The sequence below is a fragment of the Canis aureus genome, chromosome 27, assembly GCF_053574225.1.
Source record: "Canis aureus isolate CA01 chromosome 27, VMU_Caureus_v.1.0, whole genome shotgun sequence".
Classification (NCBI taxonomy): Eukaryota; Metazoa; Chordata; class Mammalia; order Carnivora; family Canidae; genus Canis; species Canis aureus.
This window is the reverse complement of record NC_135637.1, coordinates 3,834,885-3,853,139: the sequence shown is the minus strand read 5'-3', so window position 1 is coordinate 3,853,139 and position 18,255 is coordinate 3,834,885. Positions and strand designations below refer to the sequence as shown.

Genomic DNA, 18,255 nt, shown 5'->3' with positions numbered 1-18,255 from the left:
TTCTCCCCAGCAGCCCTGCGGTTCCATTGGGGCACCCTTGGTGGGGGTGGGCACGCTGTCCTGGCCTCTCACTGCTGCCCCTCTCCAGCTCAGGGCAGCGGCATCTTTGCCCCCAAGGAGAGCTCCTCGCTGCATGGCCTACCTAGCCCCCATGAGACCTGGAATCGACTGCACCGGGCGCCCCCCTCGTTTCCCACACCACCCCCATGGCCTAAACCTGTGGACCCTGATCGGGTCTCAGCCCTGACCAACCACGACCGAGAGCCGGACAAGGGCAGGGAGGAGCGGTGAGTGGCACCCCCACTGTTCCCAGGGCCTCCGGCTGGCTTTGCAGAACTCTGGCTCTGCCCTGGAGATCTCCCTTGCTGTACCCTCAAGGCCTGGAAGGCCAATGGAGAGAGGGCCCCCAGGGAGAACCCCTGGTGGGGCAGGATTTAGGCAGGAGCTATGGAGAGGGAGGGTCCACCCCTGGAAGCAGCATGGGAGATGGACAGCTCATTGGCCACCGTGGGGCCTCCGCAGGGAGCTCAGACCAGCAGGGCAGCAGAGCTATCTGCATCTTTTAGGTGGGGGCCCCTGCGGGGGGGTCGGCCTGAGAGGATGGGCCGAGTCAGGCTGCCGCAGGGCAGCAGGAAGAGACTGGGGTAAGGGAGGTGGGGGTCCAATTCCAGAGTCGGCAGCAGAGTCAGAAACATGAGGATGGAGTTGTGGCTGGCTAGTGGGGTGGACAGGAGCAGAGGAGGGCTCTGACCAAGCCCCTCCTATTGGGGGGTCCCCAGCCAAGGCCGCAGTTCCAGAGCAGCCCTGGAGGCCATGCCCTCATCCCTGCCCCTGTATTCATATTCAAGGCACAGGGCAGTGGGGCCTTGTGAATGGGAGCTATGGTCAGCCATGGCCAAGGCAGGACCCTGGGGCCCCCTCCCCAGAGTGTACTTGGAGACCCCATTCCTCACTGAGGGGCCTCTTGGCTTGGGACTGGAGGGGGATCTCCATGTTCTGCTGCAAAGCTTCTTCCTGAGCTGTTTGTCAGGGGGAGGGAATCGTGGGGGTCGCGTGAGGCCTGCATGAGGTGTGGGTGTGTCCGTGTTGACCGGGTAGTCAGGGACAAACCCCCCTACACACACCCACACCCCAAGGACCCGAGGTTACATGGGGGGAACGTTGTAGTAAGCCGCTTGCCTCAGGGGCACCTGTTCCAGAGCCCCGCCTGGTCTTTCCCCCACCCCACCCCGGCTGAGGGAATGGGTCTGCCTTGTCAATTCCAGGGACCTCCTGGAGAAGACGCGCCTGCTGAGCCAGGCGTCACCCACAGCCCCAGCAGGGGCCCCGGTCAGCAGCCTCCTGCTCCGCGGCCAGGGCGAACCCTGCCGGCCCGGAGTCCTCGCCGAGCGCGAGCGCGAGCCCGAGCCCGAGCCCCGCGTCAAGGAGAGCTGCTCTCCGGCCAAGGACGACGGCGCCAAGCCGGCTGTGCGCCCACCGTCCCCCTACTGCAAGGCGGCCCTGGGCGACAGCCTGCGTCTAGCCGGCCTCCTGGGCCGGGAGCTGGGAAAGCCCTTGGAGGTGCTGGCCCAGCGGCCCCAAGGTGACGTCAGGGTCAAGGAGGAGCGCAGGGAAGACAGCGACGCGCCCGAGCCCCCCGCGGCCGGCTTGCACCCAGCGCCCGATCACCCACGCGTGCCCCCTGCGCCCCTGCAGCTCGGGCTGGCCCCGGCGGCCCGCGAGCGCCTGGGCTTCACGTGGGAGACCCTGCGCGATGCCTACCGCGGCCTGGAGCTGCCCCGGCGCGCCCTGCCCGCCCCCACCGCCGCCCCCGCCCCGGGCCCCGCCGCCCTCTACGAGCCCCCCGAGCGCCCCTACCGCGACCGCGAACCGCATGATTACAGCCCTGAGCGCCTGAGGGAGGCGCGCCGGGAGGAGCTGGAGCGCGCGCGGGCCGCACACCTGGACGGCGCCGCGCTCCTGCCCGCGCTGGGCGCCCTGCACTACCCGCGCCTCGGGGCCGCCGCCGCCGCGCTGCACGGCGGGCTCCTGGCGCGGACCCCGCCCGCCGCCGCCGCGGCCACCGCTGCCCTGGGCGCGCCCCCCCCGCTGGTGGCTGCCGGCGCGCCCCCCACGCCTCCCGGGCCGCCGCCGCGCAGCAGGACTACGCCGCTTGGGGGCCACGGGCCCGAGATGCGCGACTACTCCCCGTCCCGCAACCCCCAGGAGGTGGAGGCCCGGTAGTCCCCGGGCCCCGCCCCGGGCCGAGGCCTTCCACACATGCACTGCTACAGGCTAAGATGAGGACGTTTCTGGAACCTAAGCACAGCCCCGTCGGGCCCGGGGTGACGCTCGCTTTCCGCCTAAAACCCGCGCCGTGGGGTAGTTAAATCTGCAGCTTCGCTGGGGGCGAGCTTTTGTTTTCTGAGCTTGAGATTAGGCTACTGGGAGAAAGTTCACGTTTGTACATCTTTTCCCACAGGTGAGAAGCGTTTTTAATAGATTTGTATTTTTTTCAATTTTGTGCTCTTTAGACATTTAAAAAGAAACAAAAGTTTTTGCTTTTTTATCTTCAGTTCAGATTTGCAATGTAAAGGCCTCAGATCTCTCTCTTAGAGCCCCAGGATCTTTTGTCTTATTTATGGAGATAAAAACGGTCATTTTTGTCCAGCGCACTGTGAGGCCCCCCCCCCCCCTTCAGGGCTGGCCTGGCCCTCCCTTGGTACTTGGAACCGAAGTTACAGATATATATTAAAATAATAATAATGTACAAAACTTTTTTTGCCTTATGCAGAAGCATAAGAGGATTTCTTTTTTGGTTTGTTTTTTAAAAAAAAACATGAAATATGTAAATAGCCTGTTAATATAAATATATGACATTATTAAATTCTTAATCTAGGTAGACTTTATAAAAAGCAGTTTCTAGAAACCTTTCTGGTTATTTGTTTAATATGGTCACAAAAAACCCACTCGCTGTCAGTTGAAAATGCTTGGAAGCATCACTGCAGCAGATCTTTCAACTATGCAAGCGCTCCGAGGTGGGACTGGCCGCTGTCTGGGGAGGAAGCTTCCCGCTGCCTGGCAGCACGTCGGAGCTGCTCCCAAGCTCCCGGACCCACCCTCCTCGGTGGCCACTCAACTGGCCACTCCGGTCTTGAGGACATCTCTGGACTCTAGCGCTCATTGTGCAGCGTTCTTGGAATCCATACCAGACAAGTAGATGTTTAGTAGGAGTGGAGAGTCTAACGGTTCATTGCAAACAGAAATAGTAGCTTATGTCCACTCTCTTCCATGTGAAAGCCGTCAGCAGGTGTTTCTCAGCGTGCTCCTCCACCTGTGGAGGCCTTGGCATGATCTTCCGATTTTGGTTTTGCTTTCATAACCACCTGAACGTCCCCTTGTCCTGACCTCAGTGTCCTTTCTGTTCCCTGCTGTCCACACCTGTGTCCACTGCACTTTGGAGCCTCATGGGTTCAGCCCTCTGCAGCCATCTGCTCTGTTCTGTATTCCCAAGCCATGTTTCCACTGTGGACTCTGGTTGTTTTAAACATTCAGTTCACGTGTCAATCAACGAAGATAAATACAGGCTTGATTTTGGATCACGAGGTGGTCAGGTGTTTTGTGTGTCATTGTAGAATGTGGGGGATCTTGTCCCCCTCCCCCAGGGCAGTGCAGTGCGCCGGGTAGAGCGGGGCTGCTGGTCCCCTTCATCTAGAAGCAGAGCACCTTCCCTGGGCTCTGTCCGTGCCATCCCTAGCTTTGCCTGGACTGGCGCCCCCAGGACTGTTCCTGCTCTTGGAATGCCTCTCCCACCCCATCAGCCCTGTCCCCTCTGTGCACTGGGTGGAGGGTCACATCCCTGGAATGCTGGCCTTGCCCCTGCAGCACTGGTACCACATGGAGCCAGATGAGCCTTTTTATGGAGAAATGAGGGCTCAGGGAAGGAGAGGGCAGAGGCAGAACTAGCCACCTCTGCTCCCGGCCCGTGGTTCGGAAATGGGGGCCCTGACTCAGTGCTCTGAATGGATTTGCCTTTGTTGGGTGAGCAGCCAGGCCTGAGCCTAAGTAGGGCCCCCCATATGGAGGCCTGGGGGTCCCCCACGGAGCCCTCTGTGTCCAGTGGCGACGCTAAGCCCAAGCCAGCTGCCAGGCAGAGCAGGGGTGAGGGAGAAGCACAGGCCTGGCCAGCGCGCCGGCCCCCAGGGCTCTGAGAACCTACCCATAGGTAAAATGGGCATGTGGGTGCCAATCAGACTCTTCCCTGAGACCACCTGGGATTCCAGGCATATCCTGTAAAGAGATAAAATATTTGAGCTAAAAGCCAAAGGACACAGTCTGCATTCAACCACAGGGTGGAGAGGAGTACTTTCCACCCCTGTCCCAGGCAAGGGCCCCTGGTGGAATGTTACCCATGGGAGAGAGTGTTGGTACCTGCATGGAGACAGGCTTTCTCATCCCTGAGGGATGCCATTTTCTCTAATGGAGTGTTACCCATGAGGAGGATTACTCGTGATGGAGCAAATCCATAGTGAAATTCTGTCCCTGGGAGCACTCTGGTAGAGTGTTTTCCTGAGAGAGCACACTGCTGGAGCATCCTCCTGGGAGCACTGGTGGGTACCTTCCGGGAGCACTCTGGTGGAGCATCTTCCTGGGTGCAGTCTATGGTGGAGAGTCCTCCTGGGAGCACTTCCTGGGCGCACTGAGGTGGAGTATCCTCAAGGGAACATTCTGTGGTCGGTACGCCGTGGGAGCACTCTGGTAAAGTGTCTTCCTGGGAGCACTCTCATGGGCACCTCCTGAGAGTATTCTGTGGTGGGTACTTCCATGGAGCACTCTGTGGTGGGCGCCTCCTGAGAGCCCTCTAGTGGAGCACTCCCCACCAAAGGCCCTAATCTACAAGAGTGGCCTATAAGGCACTATTATCTGTAATGTAGCACCAAACTCCGGGGACTCAGGGTCTACACTGAAACATTATTCCCTAGGAAGTGTCTTTAAAATCAGAATAATGGTTGTCAAAGATTTTCTATAAAAGGGTTAAAAGATAAGAATTTACAAAATTTGTAAAATCTCCTAGAAGGTAAAACAAAAAGATGATGAGTTGAAGAACAGGAAAAACAAAAGAGGGCCTTCCCAGGACACCCATCATCTGACTCAGAATTTTCAGGAAAAAAGATCCAACGCAATGTGGAGGGAGGGCATTTAAATGAAGGGATATGGAAAGCACCCCAGCCAGATTCGTCAAGAATAAAGACATGTTCTGACACGGTGTTTATTCCATGTCCTTGCTTTGGAAGCTACTGCAGGAGAAATTTAAGTGAACTAACATTGTAACCCAGGGACTCCTGGCACAGTGGTTGAGCATCATCTGCCTTTGGCTCAGGGCGTGATCCTGGAGTCCCCAGATCGAGTCCCACATTGGGGTCCCTGCAGGGAGCCTGCTTCTCCCTCTGCCTGTGTCTGTGCCTCTCTCTCTCTCTCTCTCTCTCTCTCTCATGAATAAATAAAATCTTTAAAAAAAAAAATAGATTGTAACCCAACAGAAAGAACCCACATGGGGAGCTCAGTGGAGGGAAGACCCAGGGTGAGTCAGAGAGCCCTCCATGGCCCAGGCCGGGTCCTGCGGGAAGCGCTGTGCCCGAGCTGTGTCCCTAGCTCCTATGGTGCCTGGGCCTCTGAGGGCCCTGGCTCGGGTTCTACTCCCTGGTGCGAGGCCACACGGCCACTGGGGCCCTCCTGGGAAAGGATGTGCTTCCTGGAAATGCACTCCTGGCAGCTCGGGGAGCAGAGGCAAGGCCCACCGCTACTTGAGCCACTTCTGACTGGCCGGCGCCCCTCTGGGGTCGGGCTCACGGGTTTGTCCCCAGTCTGGGGTCTCCCCTCTCCGCGGGGCTAGGTGCCCCCTGCCCGCCCAGCGCCCCACCAAGCATCCCTCCTGCACTTCCAGGACCCAGGTGGCAGCAGAGGGGGGAGGGCTCCAGCGCCAGGGCTCCTCCCGCCCGGGGGCACGTCCTGCAGCCCCGCCCGCCCGTCTCTCGCTGAGTGGCTCCTGGAGCTCCGATGGGGTCCCGCGGGGCAGCGCCAACCAGGGGGCTCTGCGGGCTCCCGCTCCCTCCCCGACGGCGATCGCGCGTCTTTCCCAGCGAGGACCATCACGGCAGCAGCCTGCGCCACCGCCACCGCCACCGCCACCGCCACCGCCACCCCCTTATGAAAGCCACGACGCGCGGGCGAGGCGCAGAGGCGCGGCTGCCCTGGGCTGGGGGCGGCGCATCCACGGGGCACTACCCAGGGTGACACCTCTTGTCGCTTCTGATTGGCTCGCCCTGGGGAGAGACCACAGGGAGGAGTTCCCAGGAGTTCCCCCGCCCTCCCCGGGGCCCCGCCAGCCGCTCTCGCCGAGAGGAAGGGACGCCCGTGCGCCGCCCCTCCCCGCGCCGGTCCCGGCCCCGCGTCCCCAGCCAGAGGCGCCCGTGGCGGCGGAGCCCCTCCTCCCCGCCCGCCCCCGGCGACCTGGCCCACCCGGGCCTCAGCCTGGGCACTTCCGCTAGCTGCGGTCCCCTGGCTCCAGCTGCCGCCGGTTGGCACAGAAAACAAACCTGCCGCGGGGCCCGCTGGAAAGAGCAGCACGCGCGGGGGTTGCGCTTCCCCTGCCCCCGCGCGAGGTCCTCCCGGGCGGGCGACGGGCGTAGGCGGGGCGGCGCACCGGGACGGGACCGGGACCGGGACCGTGACGAACCTTCTGCGAGGTGGGGGTGGGGACGCAGCGTCCCTGTGGGAAGTCGCCGGCGGTGGCCGTGGTGACCGCGCACAGCCCGAGTCGCTTAATGCCCTGAGCTGAGCCCACGAGGTGGCCAACGGGAGCTTTTCATCTTCCACTTCATCACGATGTTTTTGATTGCTGGCGCTGGCCATGGAATAAAATACCGTTTAGCTGGGAAAAATGCCAGGGAGAGGATAGCTCGGTCCCAGAAGGCTCGCAGGCACGTGCCCACCTTCTGGGGTCCGGGGGTCCCTGAGCACCCGGCGCCTCCCGTGGAGGGGGAGGCCCACCCCACTGACACCAGGGCTGCAGTGGGAAGGGCTCCAGACACAGACGGGCGGCATCAACCGAAGCCATTCTGAGCAGACCTGTCCGAGGCCGGCATCCAGCAGCCTCCCCATATTTCTGTGTTCCATGATTTCAAGTCAAAAAGGTAGAAGAAAATTGTATATGTGTGGAAAATTGTAGTCTGACATTGGAAGAATCTGGAAAAATCAGGATTCAGAGTAGTTTACAGATAGAAATCAAAACTTCAAAACAGCAGAAATAGAATCTAATATCCAAAAGTATGTATTTATGGTTACAGTGGAATCGTAATTTTTCTCTCAAAAATTACTCCCATTTCTATCAGCAGTAACAACAGTAAGAGTAATTTGTTTGCAAATTAGATCTAGTTTCAGTCAACTTGGCTTTATTGTCTATATCAGTGCCGCAGAATAGGGACTCTGTTAAATTTGCCTTGCTCGAACTTTTCATAAATAGTATCAGACATTAAAATATTTTAATTTTGTATCATAGTTGGCATACAATGTCATATTAAATATAGGTTGCAACATAGTGATTCGACAGTTCTGTACATCACCCAGTGTTCACCATGATCGTTGTAGTCATCATCTGCCACCATAAATGACAGTACAGTATCAGTAGCTATATTCCTTTTGCCATACTTTTCATCCTTGTGACATTTATGACTGGAAGTTTGTACCTCTACTCCTTCCCCCTGGTTCTCTCAACTCTCCAATCTCCTCCTCTCTGGCTACCACAATTTCCCTGATTGCATTTATGAGTCTATTTCTGTTTTCTTCTTTTTTGGTTTGTTTGATTCCACAGTAAATGAAATCATGGTATTTGTCTTTCCCTGACTTATTTCACTTAACACCTTCTGCTTCCATCCATATTGTTACAAATGACAAGATTTCATTTATTTTTAAGACCGAGTAATATTCTGTTGTGTGTGTTCCACATCTTCTTCCATTCATCTATCAAGGGACACTTAGGCTGCTTCCATAATTTGCCTATTATAAATAATGCTGCAATAAGCATGAGGGTGCATGTATTTTTTCAAATTAGCATTATCATTTTCTTTAGGTAAATACCCAGCAGTGCAATTACTAGATCATATGGTAGTTCTGTTTTCATTTTTTGGAGGAACCTCCATACTGTTCTCTACAGTGGCTGCACCAGTTGGCGTCCTCACCAACATTTGTTATTTCTTGTCTTTTTGATTCTAGCCATTCTGACGGGTGTGAGGTGGTACCTCCTTGTGGATTTGATTGCATTTTCCTGATAATGAGGGATGTTGAACATCTTTTCATATCTGTAGCCATCCACATGTCTTCTTTCGAAAAATGTCTGTTCGTGTCTTCTGTCCATTTTTAATGTGGATTGTTTGTTTTGGGGGTGTTGAAATTTATAAGTTCTTTATATATTTTGGATACTTTTTATCAGATATGTCATTTGCAAATATCTTTTCCCAGTTGGTAAGTTTTCTTTTCATGTTGTTGATGGTTCCTTTCCCTGTGCAGAAGCTTGTTGATTTGACATAGTCCCAACGCATTAGTTTTCCATCTTTTTCCCTTGTTTGAAGATACCCATCTAGAAAACTACCTCTAAGGTTGATGTCCAAGAAATTACTGCCTATGTTTTATTTTAGAGTTTTACAGTGTCGGGGCTCACACTTAGGTCTTTAATCCTTTTGGAGTTCATTTTCATGGATGGCATAAGCACGTGGTCCCATTACAATCTTCTGCATGTAGTTGTCCAGTTTTCCCAGCACCGTGTATGCCTTCTCCCCACTGCATATTCTTGCCTCCTTTGTCTTCGATAAATTGACCATAAAATGTGGGTTTATCTCCGGGCTATCTGCCCTGCTCCATTAATCTATGTCTGTTTTTGTGCCAGTCCCATGCTGCTTTGATCACTACAGCTTTGTGGTATATCTTGAAATCTGGGATTGCTTCTCAAGGTTGCTTTGGATATGTGGAGTCTTTGTGGTTCCATGCACATTTTAGGATTACTTGTTCTAGTTCTGTGAAAAATACTGTTGGCATTTTCATAGGGATTGCATTGAATGTGGAGAGTCCTTTGGGTAGTGTGGACATTTTAACAACATTAATTCTTCCACTCCATGAGCTTAGTGTAGCTTTCCATTTGCTAGTGTCGTGTTCAATGTCTTTCATCCATATTTCATAGTTTTCAGAGCAGGAATATGCCTTCTGTCATAAGGCTCACTCCGCTCTCTCTTCTCATATTGAGGAACCACAACAGTATGGTCAACCAATGTCGTGTTTCCTCTTGGAAGTGCCAATAGTGTACTTTTACAATTTCCCAAGGAAGCACAGGCACAGGGATGTGTGGTATCTCCTTCACCTCTGGCTGAGCTGTCTGGCATCTCAGACAACCAGGATTGCCCCCAAGATTATAGCTGTTCAAGAGTTTTCTCCATATTAGCCTATCCTACTGCAACAATTGTCAGCCTACAGTCAGAGAAATACCTTTTTTTTCCCCAAAGTTTATTTATTTATTTATTACTTTATTTTTTTAATAATAAATTTATTTTTTATTGGTGTTCAATTTACCAACATACAGAATAACACCCAGTGCTCATCCCGTCAAGTGCCCCCCTCAGTGCCCGTTACCCATTCACCCCCACCCCCCGCCCTCCTCCCCTTCCATCACCCCTAGTTCGTTTCCCAGAGTTAGGAGTCTTTATGTTCTGTCTCCCTTTCTGATATTTTCATGTCGTTTTTTTCAGTATGTTGTTATTTATAGTGATTTCTCCAACTGCTTCATGTCAAATTTCCATGTCCCTGTTTACTTCCGTGTAAAATTGATTTCTGTTTTGTCACACATTGCTAGTTTTGTCCATCTGGGCCCAACATGTGTCATTCTGAGATTATTTGGTTTCAAAAATGTTTAAAGTGTGATATTCGAATGATCTGATATAGAAAAAAGCAGCTGCCAATGTTCCTCCAATTGAAACTCCTACCACTGAACATCAACTGTTTCCTTCCTTTTAGCAGATCCGCTTTGATACAGGTTTTAAGTTAGGCACAGAGATAAATGGATAACCCTGAACACCACCTGGGGACTTATATCTGATCTGAACTCCTGTATGTTAAATGTCAAGGCATCGCCTCTACTGTAGGTTCCAATATGTCTGTGAGAGGTTTTCTTAACATAGGTTTCCATATTCTTGGGGTAGAAATCTGTGATGTGAGATTGAAGCCTGATGCACACCAATGGGGTAGTGATGTGTATTGTAGGCTGTTTTCATGTGTCCTCTATGCACCTTACAAGGTGTCCCTGTTCTTTTAAAGTCAGGACTTTGGGGATCCCTGGGTGGCTCAGCGGTTTAGCACCTGCCTTCGGTCCAAGGCATGATCCTGGAGTCCCGGGATCGAGTCCCACATCAGGCTTCTGCATGGAGCCTGCTTTTCCTTCTGCCTGTGTCTCTGCCTCGCTCTCTCTCTGTGTGTCTCTCATGAATAAATAAATAACATATTTTTAAAAAATAAAAATAAAGTCGGGACTTCGTGTCATGGATCTATTATTAACGTTCTAATTGGTGACTATGGATTAAATGTTGCAAGTTGGGAGTGATAAATGATTTTTTTTTTTTTTTGCCTATTTCTGTTTAAAGATCTAATTGCCCTTTATGCAGATTCAGCAGCTGCTCTTCTACAATGAAATGCTAGCACACAAAGTAAATCAGGAATTAAATTGGGGGTATTTTCGGAGTCTCTGCCTTGTACCCAATGCTACATTCAATTCAGTCGGGTGAGATAAGGGAGAAGTACAAAAGCCGGTACCTGGTGGAGTTGCTGGGTTCTAATACCAGGTGCCAGTTAGCGGTTCTCTCCAATCTTCTTCCTCCAGGTCAGTGTGGAAGAGAGTGGTGTTCTGGTGCTTCACTGATCCTTGTGGAGAGTCAAGTGGAGGTTTCCACTGATGCATCCCTGCATATCCTGCTTCTCCAGCGATTGGGGTTTCCCAGAGAGCAGAAGGTCCCCAGTGCAAACTGCTGGAGAGTGGACAAGTTCCAGCAGGTCTGTTACTGGCACAGTTGGGATCTCCTCAGCTGATGCAGAGGGCCGACCTCCCATCTGTGTCCTGCTCAGAAATGTGCCATCTCCCTGTCAGGACTTGTGCTCAGGACTAGTTCCCCTCTGTCTGTCAGGGCTCTGCTGTCAGGGGCCACTCCAGATTCGGCCCCTGGAGTTGACGGATCGTTGGTGTATTTTCTGGTAGTGGCTCTGCTGTTTGTGGGGTTTCAGAGAGACCTGGGGGAGCCATTGAGGCAGTTGGTATCTGTTCTCAGCACCCGGGAACATCTCAGTGTAAAACCCACCGCGATAAAGCATGTTTGTGATTTCAGTCCCTGCTGACTGTGTTGCAGACCCTTGTTGTGTGGAGACACTCTGGTGTGCGTCAGAATCCTCATTAGCTGGTGCCAACGTATCCTTCGTGTGTTCACTGGTGTAGCTCTTTCAGTTTCTTCCAGAATGTTACTCTTCCTTCACCACTGGTCTGTTTGGTACAAAAGGCCTGGCTTTCAGCATATCTCACTTTCAACATGCCTTCCTCACTGAGCTTAATCATGTCTAGCTTTTGATTTACAGCGAGAGGCATGTAGCTCTTTCACCTGAATACCTAGAAGCCACAATAGGATCACTAGCTGCCTTGGTTTCAGTACTGTTGTGTCTCAGAGAGCAGGAGGCCTGAGGAGAAGGAGGGAGATGGGGACGGCAGTGGATGGAGCGGTCACAACACACACAGCACATATGAAGTTCGTCATTATGGATACAGGTGCCCCAGACAATTACAGTAGTAACATCAAAGATCACCAGAACACACAGCGTAACAGTGGAAGCATTTGGTATATGGTGAGCATTCCCAACATGGGGCCAGAGACATGAAGTGAGCAAATGCCATAGGAATAATGTCACCGATGGCCTTGGTGCCACAGGGTTGCCACACACCCTCAATGTGTAGAAAATATGAGATCTACAAAGCAGAATGATAAGCAGCCTGTCATTTTGTGTTTTACCCTTGGGTCAGTGTTCCAGTTTGAGGTAATTTTATAATGGGTGTAAGGCCTCTATCTCGGTGGTTCTTTATTGTTTTGCACATGGTTGTTCTGTTGTCCCAGTGCCATGTATGGAAGAGCCCATCTTTGTTCTGTCGTATGGTCTTTACACCTTTGGCAGTGATCAATGGACTATGTTGTAGCTCATTTTCTGCCCCGTTGATCTGTCCGTTCAGCAGGACCTCACTGTCTCCATCCCTGTCACTTCCCAGAGGCTCTGGATATTGGGTGGTGTCATAGGGCCAGTCCTCTTGCCTCCTTCTTGTCATTCAAGATGGAGCTGGCTATTCTGGATCTTTTCTTCTCCATATAAACTAGAATCCATGTGTTGACATCCGCCAAGTAACTTGCTGAGAATTTGGGATCTTATTCTCATCTAGTTGGAGTAGCTGGGCTTGTCTCTCCACTAAGTCAGTTATCATCACCTGCCCACTCTCCCTCTTCCAAAATGTCATCATCTCTCATTATGATGTTGAAAAGAAGTGGTGGGAGAGGACATCTTTGCCTTGTTCCTGATTATAAAGTATAATGTTAGCTGCTCTTTATTAAGTTGAGGGAGTTCCCCTTACTTCCAGATTGCCAGGGTTTTATCATAAATTGGTGTTGAATTTTGTCTAATGTTTTTTTTTAATATTTATTTATTTATGATAGAGAGAGAGAGAGAGAGGCAGAGACACAGGAGGAAGGAGAAGCAAGCTCCATGCCGGGAGCCCGATGTAGGACTCGATCCGGGACTCCAGGATCACGCCCTGGGCCAAAGGCAGGCGCTAAACCGCTGAGCCACCCAGGGATCCCTGAATTTTGTCTAATGTTTTATCTGCATCTACTGCCCTGAAACAGAGCAAGTGTCAGGAGAGCCTGGGTCATGGGTCCTCTCGGTGGGCACAAGACCTCTGCTCCTTCCAAGCCCTATCCCACACAGATGCCAGGGCAGGAGCTGGACTGCCTGGCCAGGAGGGGGCCTGTCTGGCTGCTGGGGTCCCCTTCACCAAGAGACTCCTGGAACCCCGATGAGTGCTAAGCCCGGGACCCCATCAAACGGCCACTTGAAATAGTGGCTGACTTTTCCTAGTTTAAAGGAATCTTCAATTAGCAATAATCGCGCCTCGGATAAACCTCATTGGCTACGATGCTGCCACTGCGCAAAGCTAAAGGAATCTTCAGAAAGATTTGGGGCTGTGCTCCCTCCACCCTGGGGCCATGCATGTCCCAGCTGCCTATGGTTGGCCGGACAGGGTATGTTTTTCACACACTTGCATCGATACTCAGGGTGGCCAGGGACCTGCCACAGTCGAAGCCTGATCACGGTTCCCGCTGTCGGCAGTAGGAGGCACCTGCCTCTCTCAAGCCCTAACCTTACACATGTGCCTTCTCCCTGTGAAGGCAGAGCTGGAGAAACAATCCTGGCAATTAGCGCCAAAAAGACACCTGGGAGCCTTGGTAGCTGGGGTCACCAGGGCCCTCGTCAGGCAGCCAGTCCACAGAGGGAGTGACTGCTGTCAGCTTAAAGCTGCCACGACAGGAAGATTTTCCAGGCATTCCCCTGCCTTGGAGGCTATGCTATTGGCGGAACAGCCTGAGTTCCACAGGCCTGGAGTATCCTGGCTGCCAAGGTTGGCTGCTGTGTGTGTATGGCACCAGCGCTGGCTGCACAGCTTTGTTTAGCCAGGGACCTAAAACAACACCAGGGTCGAGAGGGGCTGGACCCGGAAGGGGCAAGCATGTGTCCAAGGAATATGGATGATTCCAGGCCCTGACCTCCTCCAACACCTATAGAGGGGCAGGGCACCCAAAAATGTGCACATTGGCATAGCAATTCCTCTCCATTAACCTGAGTCACAACACAGAGCCAGACCAGACCCTTCCTGGGTCGGCCTCTGGGTTGGACAGAAACAAGAGTTGTGCGAGTCCCTTCTCTCTTGCTTCCTAAACTTAAGCTGCAGGAGAAAATAGTTGCAGAGCTAGTTCCTTGGGCTTAGGACTCTGGTGAATTTGGTTGAGTTCTCTTGGCCAACTCACTGTTTCCTCCCAGAGATCGTCACGGTTTTGTTATCTGCACATTTGTCCTAAAGAGGACTCACCATAGGGAGACACGCAGCCACAGGACCTTGAGCCTGTGGTTCAAGCCGCATCGATGGGCACATCCCCAGTGGAAAGCAGCCCGTTGGCGCAGTGGGTTCCCTGGCTGAAAACCCAATGCGGGGCTTCCCTCCATGTGGCTCCATGTCCTGAGAGCCTGGCTTCGGGAGCAGTGACAATGTTCTCTGGCCTTGGCCCTCTGGCCCAGTGAGGGGCTTCTCTCCGTGCATGGTCAACGGGCAGCATGCTGTCTGGCTGTGCCAGCTCCCTGCGGGGTTTGGCACAAGAGGCACCAGCACATCAGGGGCCTGTCCTCTCAACTCCGTGTCTGTGAGTGCTGGAAGAGTCCCCTTCCAGCGGCACCTGCCCCATGTCACAGGTGAGCAGGATGGTGGTTGGAGACCTCTCATGTCCATGGGAGACCGGAGACAGCGTGTTTCACACACCGTCCTCACTGCCTGGGGACCGAGGCCTTTGCTTTCTTAGACTATTCTCAGGAGTAAACGTGTGGCTTGCATGAGGCACGTCACCTGTGTCCCTTTCAGAGATGCCTCTCGTGTCCATGGTGAGCCTGGCAAGTGGCCTCCAGGTATTTCTCATAGCTTATTGCTTTGAGTTCTTGCTGAGATTAGTAGGATCCTCCTCGTCACTGGCCCGATGACAGACCCTTTAAAGTGGCTGTATTTGAGAGAAAACAAATTCTCTGTCGAGAATTCTCAGTTGTCTGACAAGTCCAATGGTCGGCCTCAGGGGCTCCCTTGACCAAACAGCAGAAGTGAGAATTAGAACAAGGTGAGCTCTGCTTCTCACATTCTGGCCTATCTGCCTCTGTGGCCTGGCCTTTCCCTACACGATCTACAGTGAGCACTCTCGCCTCATCTCTCAGCCCTGAGGTCACAGGCTAGTTACATCCATGCTCGAAGTTTGCAATTCCTGGTATGGTTCAGGGTCTGTCCTTGGGCACTGCTGGCCTCACAGACCCAGGCAGTGTCCCCTGCAGATGCATCCTAGATGCCCCGCCCCACCCCGAAATAGGCCAGATCCCCAGAAGATCTTCCCAAGTGTGGGGAGAAGTGAGAATGATCAGTGCTTGTCAATACAAACTGTTCCCGTGGAGGAGGCAAAGGAGCAGAGTCTCTCCAAGGCCTTCCTGCAAATAACGGGCTCAAGGCACTGATAGGAGCCAGGTCGAATTCTGAACTCAGAAAACTTGTGTTACAAGCACTTTATACAGACTTTATGAAGGTGTAAATGTTTTGACTCATGTCTTGGTTGGTGTTCTCCCTGATGTGAAGAAGCCAAGCGAGGTTAGAAAGTTGGGCCGTCCTGTGACATCCAGGCTGTCACCCAGTGTCTCTCTGTCTTGCAAACCCTACAAAGCCAGAAATGCAAATCTACAAGTGAGTCAAAGCCCACCTACCTTTACCAATCCTGAAAGCTCACCTGTTCGTCTCAAAAGGTTTGTAGGTATTACAGAAAATGAAGTTACTGGAACAAAATCACACTGTAAAAAAACAAAACAAAACAAAACAAAAAAAAACTCTATTTAATTGGCTTAAAGAAAATTGAGCACTTATATACATTTAGTACTCATAAAAATTCTCAAAAATAGAAACTAAATTAAAATGAATTTCAAGTTCACATGATCTGGGAAAAATGTTTGGTAGTAAAGACAAATTTAAGATTGTGGGTTTAATTTAAAAAAAAAGACTGAAAACTCTTATAAAGATTTTACATATTTATTCATGAGAGACACACCTCTGTGAGGTATGTGAGAGGCAGGTGCACAGGCAGAGGGAGAACCAGGCTCCCTGTGGGGAGCCTGATGCAGGACTCGATCCCAGGACCCCGGACTACAACCTGAGCTGAAGGCAGATCCTCAACCACTGCCAGGTGCCTGAGTTTTTAATCTTAAGGAGTTAAGTTTCAATCCTAACTCCTTCAGAGTTATCAGCCTTAAGGGAAAACTCATGTTTCCTGGGTTTACTAAAAGCCCTAAATAACAAAGATGAGTTTGTTATTTAGGTCACAAAATTTTTCAACAATAACAAAAACATAGTTGCAGAGAACGGCGGACTTAGCCAGAGAGCTCATGCAGTTTTCGTGGGTGATCTACACATGGCTGTTGGGAACATATTACCTGAATTAGGTAGGTAGAAATAAGATGTTTGTAGGTAAGCTTTAAAAGTAATTCCCCCAATTTTTTTTTGGTAACCTGAAATCTTGATGTTTTGCTAAGTGATGAATTAAATCCATTGAAAGCCTAGGAGATAAAGCAGGGACTGGACTCGGACCCCAGCCTGAACCGCAAGCTCTAGTGCTCCAGGACTGCTGTGCCCCTTGCTTGAGTGGTGGGGCTCCCAGGAAAGCCAGAAGATTGTGCCCTTTGATGGTACCTCCTGCAGTGGAGTGGAAGGAGGGTGCTCACTGAGGAGGGACCCGAAATCCTGGTGAAGACGGGACCAAACCAGCCTGCGCCAGGACAAAGCCCAGTCCCCAGCTATGGCACACCTCCCCCCAGTTCTCACAGTAAAAATAACTCCCAGGGGTAGAGAATCAATTTCCCAACAAGACACGCAATGTATGCAGAGGCATGTTCTGTGCACTGGCCCCCACCCATGTCTCTCCCTGCCCTCATGTGCTCAGTGTCACCCCCTCCCTGGCCTGTGTGCTGAGAATCAACCTGAGGACACTTGTGCTCTGTCCTGGCTCCCTGGTGAGGGTATCAGCTCCAAAAAAGCCATTCCAGGAACTCCCGCTGGGTCCCTAGTATGTGTCTATTACTTGGAGAGCCTAAGGACCAAGGTGATATGCCTAGACACTCCAAATAAAGTTTCATCAAATTGAGGATTGAAATCTCATCAAGCATCTTTTCAAACCACATAAAACTAGAAATCAGTGAGAAGAAAAAAATGGAAAAACCGCTGACATGGAGGCTAACATGCTACTAAACGAATGTGTCATCAAAGAAATTGAAGAATAAAGCTAAATACCTGACACAAACGAAATTGCAAACACAATCATGTAAAATCTTTGGGAAGCAGTAAAATTTTTAAGAGAGAAGTTTAGTTGGCACAAGGAAGGAAGTAGTAAACAATCAGAGGGGAAAGAAATGAAAGAGCTTAAAAACCAAAAAAGATAAATAAAATGAAGACCTAGTTCTATGAAAAGAAACAAAATTGATAAACATTTAGCTAAACTCATTATGGAAAAAATTTCAAATAAAATTACAGATGAGAGAGAAATAACAACCTACAGCACAGAAATAACGATAGGAGACTACTATGAAAAATCATAAACCAACAAATTGGACCACCCAGAAGAAATGGATAAATTGCTAAAGACACCCAAGTGTCCAAAACTGAATCAGGAAGAATTAGAAAATCTGAACAGATTAATTACTAGTAACAAAATTGAATCAGTAATAAAACTCCTAACAAACAAAGGACCAGGACCAGGTAGTTTCACAGATGAGTGCTACCAAACATTTGAACAAGAATAATAACTATTCTTCTCAAGCCAAATCCAAAACAGAAAAGGAAGGAAAACTTCCAGATTCATTCTTCGAGGCTAGCATTATCTTGACACCAAAACCAAAGACATCACAAAAAAAGAACTACAGGCCAGTATCCCTGATGAGCATAGATGCAAAAACACACCTCAACATACTATTTGCAAACCAAGTTCAACCATACATTAGAAGGATTATTTACCAGAATGAGGTGGGATTCATTCCAGATATGGAAGGATGGTTCAATACTGGAATCATGGTGATACATCACATTAACAAAATGAAGGGAAAAAAACACACAATCATCTTAACAGATGCAGAAAAAGCATTTGACAACATCCGTTCTTGATAAAACCCTCAACAAAGTGGCATCAGAGGAAACATACCTCAAATGATGAAGACCATATGCAGAGACCCCAAGCACTCATCAAAGTCAACGGTGAAAACCTGAGAGCTTTTCCTCTAAGATGAGAGACAGGACAAGGATGCCCGCTGGTGCCATTTTTGTTCACTGTGGTACTGGGAGGTGTAATCCTGGCAACCAGACCGAGAAAAAGA

The 18,255-nt window shown here is 51.1% G+C and overlaps 2 protein-coding genes and 1 pseudogene across 29 annotated transcripts in view; 1 reads left to right on the top strand and 2 right to left on the bottom strand.

Moving 5' to 3' along the window:
* The window catches only part of FBRSL1 (fibrosin like 1), a 78,422-nt gene extending 74,841 nt beyond the window's left edge, over nt 1-3,581 (top strand). For all 26 annotated transcript variants that reach the window (XM_077875141.1, XM_077875135.1, XM_077875142.1 and 23 more), the window contains 2 exons: nt 89-287; nt 1,266-3,581. In XM_077875141.1, the coding sequence (XP_077731267.1) occupies nt 89-287; nt 1,266-2,223 (1,157 nt within the window). In that variant the 3' untranslated portion in view covers nt 2,224-3,581. The remainder of the gene's footprint in view (nt 1-88; nt 288-1,265) is intronic.
* LRCOL1 (leucine rich colipase like 1) overlaps nt 2,383-18,255 on the bottom strand; it is a 35,784-nt gene continuing 19,911 nt past the window's right edge. For 2 of the 3 annotated variants that reach the window (XR_013366322.1, XM_077875160.1), the window contains 9 exons: nt 18,084-18,231; nt 15,630-15,690; nt 14,189-14,943; nt 10,831-12,421; nt 7,108-7,224; nt 6,716-6,883; nt 4,598-6,302; nt 4,199-4,269; nt 2,383-3,690 (listed from right to left, as the gene is read on the bottom strand). The gene's annotated coding sequence lies outside the window, so the exon portion shown is untranslated. Of the gene's footprint in view, nt 3,691-4,198; nt 4,270-4,597; nt 6,303-6,715; nt 6,884-6,971; nt 7,225-10,830; nt 12,422-14,188; nt 14,944-15,629; nt 15,691-18,083; nt 18,232-18,255 lie in introns of all 3 variants that reach the window. The other variant, XR_013366321.1, reaches the window with a different exon arrangement.
* Nucleotides 13,176-13,257, bottom strand: LOC144300073 (U4 spliceosomal RNA; annotated as a pseudogene).